Below are 7,492 nucleotides of genomic sequence, written 5' to 3'. Positions count from 1 at the left end.
TCAAAACAAGAATTTGATCCGTTTAACCATCCGAAACTCACCCTAGGCCCTCGGGACCTCAACCAAACATGCCAATGCATCCTATAATATCATTCAAACTTGTTCCAACCTTCGGAACGCTCACAACAATATCAAAATATCAAAACTCGAACCAAACAATGCAAATCCACACTACGACTTGAAGCTGAGTTAACATTGCAACGAAACAGTAGTATATTTTAGGTTTTTGGTTTCCTATTGTTTTTGGGTTTTGTATGTTGAATTTCAGATTGAAAACTGGAAATTATAAGAAGAATGCTATTTATTTTTTATTTTTTTTGGAATCTCTGGGATTTCTTAGGCTAAAAGCTAAAGAACCTCCTCCTCAAAGCAATTCAATGCCTATTTATAGGCAAACCAAAAATGCTGGAAACTTCTCTCACTTGCCCTCCCTTAAATAAGACCTAAATGTGCCCACATGTGACCTCCCCAGTATAATTTATTCCTGTTTGCTGATTCCCCAAACTGCCCTTACCCCTTCCCTGAACTAAAACAAGTAATTAACTGCCCTAATTTCCTTTTGTTTCTACCATTAACCCTACACCAAACAATCGAGCCAAATACTTCTACCCAAAACTAAAATCCGGCCAATAGACTAATCAAGACTAAAACATAATCAAACTAATCTAAAGATCAAGAAACAATTATAAGCAAAACATGACTAAAATAACAGTAAAAATCAGAAGTTAAACATTAATAAGCTAAACCCTAAAATTCAACATGCAGAATAACAGAAAATGATAAAGAAATTAATTAACAAAAATGAAAAGAAAAACTTACTAATAATAAGAACTCCGGCCAGCCGCCGACGTCCGAATCTTTCAAGATTTTTGACACGTAACATCCCTAACCATGTGTTTTCACAAGAAAACACCTGGTTAAGGATATTACGGTCCAAAATCACAAAGATTTTGGGTTAGGGTTCTTGGCCGGAAAATTTTAAAAAAATCAAATTCGAATCATTCCGGCCAGATTCGAGGAACACGTTTTGGGTATTAGGGACGAGAAGGTTAAGGCGAGTCTATGGTGTAAATTTGGGCTCATTTGGCATAGGTGACGCACTGGCCGGAAAACTTCAAACGGATATTCGAAGCTTTCTGGGTAGATTCGAGGTATAGGAACATGGGGAATGGAAAGAGGAGGTTGGGGGGAATCGATGGTGTTAATTTGGCGGCCAACGGCGTACTTTGCGTCCTCGCCGCCGGCGGGGTTGACGGAGGGTATTAAGGCGGCTAATCTCTAGGGTTTGGTATGTTAGAGACGGACTAGGGGGTCTGAAGGGGGGTGGGTATGGTTCGGACATTTAAATATTAAGTGATGGGGGGTTCTCGACCGTTAGATCAAAAAACCTAGACGGTTGAGATTGATTCTCCGCTAAACGGCGTCGTTTGGGTATGGGGTAACTGGACCGGGTATTGAAGTGGGCTTGGGGCTGATATGGTGCCTGTTTGGACGGGTTCAGGGGTGTTTATTGTTTGGGCCTGGGTAATTTGGCCCAATTCTTGGCAGTCATTTCCCTTCTTTATTTGTTTTCTTGTACTTTATTCACTTTGTTTTTGTATTTTATTTTTTTGTATTTCTGTATTTATTTATTTTTCTGATTTTATAAAATGCTAAAACAAAACAAAAAACTCTATTTAAAGATAAATGCAAAATTAACAATTAAAAGTGCAAAGAAACTATTTTTGCAATTTTCTTTAAATTTTGTTCTAAAACTAATTAATACCTAATTAATACTAAAATTATGAAATTAAATCCCTAAATGCAAATGCATATTTTTTATATTTTCATATGAATAAAAATGCAACCAATTAACACAAAAATTTAACAAAAATTCACAAAAATTGTAAAATAATTAAGAAATCAATTATTTGAAACTTTTGGAATGATTTGCTTAGGGCAAAAATCACGTGCTCACACGGGCAGATTTGTCATGGCAATGAGTTGCGGCAAACGGGCCAAGTTCGTGGGCGATGGCAAGGCAATTTGTGGCACAATGCAGCTGGATACAATGGCATTGGAGCTGGTCCAAGCCAAGGCACGAAATTGGGGCAGCAAGTCTTGGTTTGACAAAGTCAAAGGCGGTTACCTGCACATGTTGTGCACATGGGCAGCAGTTGGAGCTTTGCTAAAATGCTGGCAGGAGTTAGCACGTTTTTGGGGGCTATGATCCCATTTACTTTAGCATGATCCTAGTAGTTGGGGGTAACTACACTAAAGTAAAGTAGTGGGCTGAGTGGGCAAGTGTCTAGGCCTAAAATGGGGCAACTATTGTAAACATGGGGCTGTTTCATATATTATAAATGGGCAGCACCCTTTCCTTTTGTGGCATAAGGAGAAAACGTGTAAGAGTGCATGTTTTGAGTTTAGGAAGAGTCCTAAAACAACCGAAGGCTAAGAGTAGTCTTGTGAGGGTCAAGAGTGATCCTTTTTTGTACGCGGATGTACGTGAGTTTGAGTTTTCTTTGTATTCTCGAGTTAAATACAAAGTTGGGAAAGAGTTCCTGTAATATTGTGCCTTTTGTTCACGTTTATATTCTGTCCCTTCATCATATTTTCGTTGCCTAAAATCAGTGTCTACTTACTATGTTGAAACGCTGCCTAAATAAATCAAAGTCCAAAGTTGCTGAAATTTTGGCCGAGTGTTGGAACAGGCTGAAGTCAAGGCGAGTCTTGGCTGCCGCGCGGGCTGTTTTGTGAGACATAAAACGCGCCCGTGACAACTGGTATCAGAGCGGAGCAGGTTCGTGGCGGAGACACGACGTGTAGTGGCAGATTTCGCGGTCTTGTTCGAGAACATGGCCGGTGGTAACAATGAACTGCGGGAAAGGCTAACGAAATTGGAAGCATTGGTGGGAAATGTTCCTGAAGGTGAAGAACTTCAGTCTCTTGTGACAAGACTTGCATATCTTGAGGCAAAAATGGCAAGGCTTAGTCAAGAGAACGCAGATCTGATGGCCGAGACAGTGGTGCTGCGACGTGCTGTGGGCGAGGATGCTCCTCAACGTGGTGCTGAACGTCTCAAGGTGAGAATTCCTGAACCTAAGGCATTCGGAGGTGCAAGGAGTGCACGTGAATTGGAGAATTTTCTTTGGGATATGGAGCAGTACTTTCATGCTATTCGTGTGCAAGACGAAAAGGAGAAAGTAACCTTGACTAGCATGTATTTGAGTGATGATGCTAAGTTATGGTGGCGTACTCGTGTGGTTGAAGATGAAAGTCTTGGTAGACCAAAGATTGAGTCGTGGGAGCGGCTTAAAAAGGAATTGAAGGATCAGTTCCTTCCTAGTAATACATCTTGGATTGCTAGGGACAAACTGAAAAAGTTGAAACACACCGGATCAGTTAGGGCCTATGTGAAAGAGTTCACATCTTTGATGCTTAGCATCAGCAACATGTCGGAAGAAGACAAGTTGCACAACTTCATGAGCGGGCTGCAACAGTGGGCACAACTTGAGTTGCGAAGGCAGAATATTCAAAACCTCACAAGTACTGTGGTTGCGGCGGATGCATTGGGCGATTTTCATATGAGTGATGAGATTTCTGCTTCAAAGTCCAACGACGGAAAGAAGGACAAGGCAAAGGAGTGGAAGAAATGTGAAACTGGCAATGCACATGAAGATAAGGGGAAGGGAAAGCAGGAAGCTGGAACTTCAAAAAGCAAGGAGAAGGGCAGCAAATTCAGTGGTTGTTTCCTTTGTGATGGACCACATCGAGCGAGGGACTGTCCGAACAAGGCGGTGTTAAATGCAATGACTGCCGCGGAGAAGAGGGCTACATTGGAGGCGTTGAACAGTGATAAACAAGCTGTTGGTGTCAATGCAATTGTAGCTGATGAGAAAAGGGGCCAAGGGGCATTGCTTGTCAACCCCTTAGGGCTTATAAATTGAGTTAACCTCGACGAGGACGTCGAGTTTCAAAGGGTGTAGGTGGTTTGCTAGACCTCCGCCAATTGAGCTCGACTTGACAACAAGAGTGTTGTCATGAGGCAGCAAGAGTGTTACAAAGATAGGTGCACGAGTAGCACCAAAGTCAAAAAGGGAAACGGGCAAGTGATGGCTAAGGCTTTGACGGAGGCGAGGCAGCTTGGCAAGGGCTTTACAATGAGTTGCGGGCTAAGGGTGACACTTGATTATGGCAAAGGCATCAAGGCATGAGGCAGTGATGCCAAGGCAAGGCAAAAACGGATAGGCAAAGGCAAGCAAATGTGCAACGGGAAGGCAGTGCGCGGGCAGATTTGTCATGGCAATAAGTTGCGGCAAACGGGCCAAGTTCGTGGGCGATGGCAAGGCAATTTGTGGCACAATGCAGCTAGATACAATGGCATTGGAGCTGGTCCAAGCCAAGGCACGAAATTGGGGCAGCAAGTCTTGGTTTGACAAAGTCAAAGGCGGTTACCGGCACATGCTGTGCACATGGGCAGCAGTTGGAGCTTTGCTAAAATGCTGGCAGGAGTTAGCACGTTTTTGGGGGCCATGATCCCATTTACTTTAGCATGATTTACATGATCCTAGTAGTTGGGGGTGTCAACTACACTAAAGTAAAGTAGTGGGCTGAGTGGGCAACTACACTATTGTAAACATGGGGTTGTTTCATATATTATAAATGGGCAACACCCTTTCCTTCTGTGGCATAAGGAGAAAAACGTATAAGAGTGCATGTTTTGAGTTTAGGAAGAGTCCTAAAACAACCGAAGGCTAAGAGTAGTCTTGTGAGGGTCAAGAGTGATCCTTTTTTGTACGCGGATGTACGTGAGTTTGATTTTTCTTTGGATTCTCGAGTTAAATACAAAGTTGGGAAAGAGTTCCTGTAATATTGCGCCTTTTGTTCACGTTTATATTCTGTCCCTTCATCATATTTTCGTTGCCTAAATCAGTGTCTACTTACTACTTTGAAACGCTGCCTAAATAAATCAAAGTCCAAAGTTGCTGAAATTTTGGCCGAGTGTTGGAACAGGCTGAAGTCAAGGCGAGTCTTGGCTGCCGCGCGGGCTGTTTTTGTGAGACATAAAACGCGCCCGTGACACTAGGCATGGCGCAACTCGCCTCCCTCCTCAGGCTCTGCCCTCTTACTCAACCTTAATATTTAATTTAAAAAGATCTCTCTTTTTTGAAATAAGGTAAGCTTTGAAGTCATAGCTTGTTGATTTTTCCATCATAAAACCTAATGAAAAAAGTGAAGACGATCTAATCCTACAAAAAATATATATACATGCGCTGTCATTTTTTTTTTTTTTTTTTTTTTTTTTGGTTTGGTCCATATGGACATCTTTTTCAGGCCAAATTTGTAAGAATTTGGCTGGAACTCCATTATTTAAGCTAAATTATTTAGGTGTTGAAGAGCATGAATTAGATCTTATTGAATCTAGAGATATTTTCATCTACGATCTAATTTAATTGACGGAGAAACTCTTCGTTTCCTAAAATTAGTCCGATGTGAATTATACTTGGAATCTAACCAAGATCCTAAAATATGAGTTGTCAACTATTGATAGATCATATCCCAAATACAATTCACAACGACCAATTTTAGAAAATGAATAGTTTCGACATCTGAAATTGTAGATGGACCCTCTCTAAATTCAATAAAATCTAATTCAAGCTATTCACCACCTTTTGAAACAGCTCTTTTAATCGAAGGCACATACAACAACAACAACAACAACAAAACCAGTTTGATCCCATAAATGGGATATGGGGAGGGTGGTGTGTACGCAGACTTTACCCCTACCTCATAGAGATAGAGAGGTTATTTTCGATAGGTCAAAGGCACAGTGTGTAGAAATAATATCAATGCAGCCAGGTGCACTAAGCTCCCGCTATATGCGGGAACCGGGAAAGGGCCGAATCATAAGGGTCTATTATACACAGTCTTGCTCGAACCTGTGACCTCCTGATCATATGACAGCAACTTTAGACTTGAGTAAATGAAGTTATAGCCTCTCTTTCTGCACTCAATTCATGTTTTAGAGCCAAGGAATTGTGTCCTTTTATAGTTGAGAAAATTCGTTTAGATGACCACAATCTATAAGTGTATTGGTCAAAGATTACATCCATTAATTAATTTTGAATAGATTCTTTCAAATATTGATGTTGCCACGAAAGAAAGAGATTTATAAAATTTATTTCTTTTAATATTATGGATGGGGGAGAAAAAAATTGAATTGCACATACTCTTTTTAATTCAAGTTTTGGCATGTTTTAAAATAAATTGTACTCAAATACTGGTCAAGATAGATAGATGTAGACGATCTCTAACTGATTCGCTTATTACTTTGCATATAAACAAGTAGTGACAAAAGTAACAAAGAAAATATTCAAATGCATTTAACATAGACATGAACTTAACTTATACACAAATAAAACAATCATATTGAGCTTGGAAAGAAGCAAGTTCACCGTGCAACAAGCAAACTTACAGCTTGTTTAGATTGTTACCTATTGTATTGTGACTTTAAATATAATATTTATTTTAATTATAACTTAAATTTTATTGTATTGTTAATTTCATTATTACAAACGACGAAAAGGTATCACTTTATGGAATGACCGATTTGGTATAGTCACTTCGTTACCATAATTTTTTCTCTCATCTCGCCCTTCCTTATTCTTAAATAATCCTATTTTATCTTTTACCCTACCTTTTTATATAATAATTCTACCTTGTACCTTACTTTTTCTTTATAATATTGCAAGTTCATTCTTCACATTGTTGATGCGTGGCATCGTGAAATGATGACAAACAATACAACCTATCCAAAAATTATATAAATCAAAACGATACAAAACAGTACAATATTATACGATACTTTACAAAACGATACATAACAACCATCCACACAAGCTATTAGGGAACCAAGGTTTTTTTTTCTTGTTTATGCACTTGAATGCAATTTGTAGCCTAATTAATCGAGACATCTGTAAAACTGTGTACACTGTTACATCCCTGGTTGCAACTCTCTTCTATGGTTCCACCAAACTAATGCAACACTTAACTGTTGGTTTGGAATACTAGGTCCAACTGGAGTGCCGGAAAGACAACAGGGTGAGATCAAGTTGCAACTGTAATAATACCTGCATAGCCACACTACTGCGGGAGCACCCAAAACAAGCAAAAGTTTAAGGAAGAAAATAACACACGTGCTTCATTTGCAATCCAACCTTCAAGAACTGAAGAACATTTTCTGCAACAGAGTTGCAAATCGTATCCACTAATAATGATTTACAAGAATCTTCAATTTGTTGAGTTTGTCCGGTAGAAAGAACTGAAATAGTTGATTAACTCAACTATTTAACTTAAAGCTTCATTAAATTTGAAAACGCAATCATAAAGCCTTCCACCAAGAAATTGAGCAACCTCTGGGTGCTTCACCTGTGGTTGAGAAATCAATAATTAAAAAAAAAAAAAGAGTAAAAATTAACAATAAAGGGTAAAACTTTGTGGGGGGGGGGGG

General features: G+C 39.6%; 1 protein-coding gene across 1 annotated transcript in view; it reads right to left on the bottom strand.

Moving 5' to 3' along the window:
* Nucleotides 1-6,806: 6,806 nt before the first annotated feature.
* The window catches only part of LOC109219047 (uncharacterized protein At2g17340-like), an 8,778-nt gene continuing 8,092 nt past the window's right edge, over nt 6,807-7,492 (bottom strand). Inside the window, exon 12 of the mRNA XM_019383452.1 lies at nt 6,807-7,410. Within this exon, the coding sequence (XP_019238997.1) occupies nt 7,330-7,410 (81 nt within the window). The 3' untranslated portion in view covers nt 6,807-7,329. The remainder of the gene's footprint in view (nt 7,411-7,492) is intronic.

Source organism: Nicotiana attenuata, unplaced genomic scaffold (assembly GCF_001879085.1).
Source record: "Nicotiana attenuata strain UT unplaced genomic scaffold, NIATTr2, whole genome shotgun sequence".
NCBI lineage: Eukaryota > Viridiplantae > Streptophyta > Magnoliopsida > Solanales > Solanaceae > Nicotiana > Nicotiana attenuata.
The sequence above is the reverse complement of the archived record's forward strand: the minus strand, read 5'-3'. Positions and strand labels throughout refer to the sequence as shown.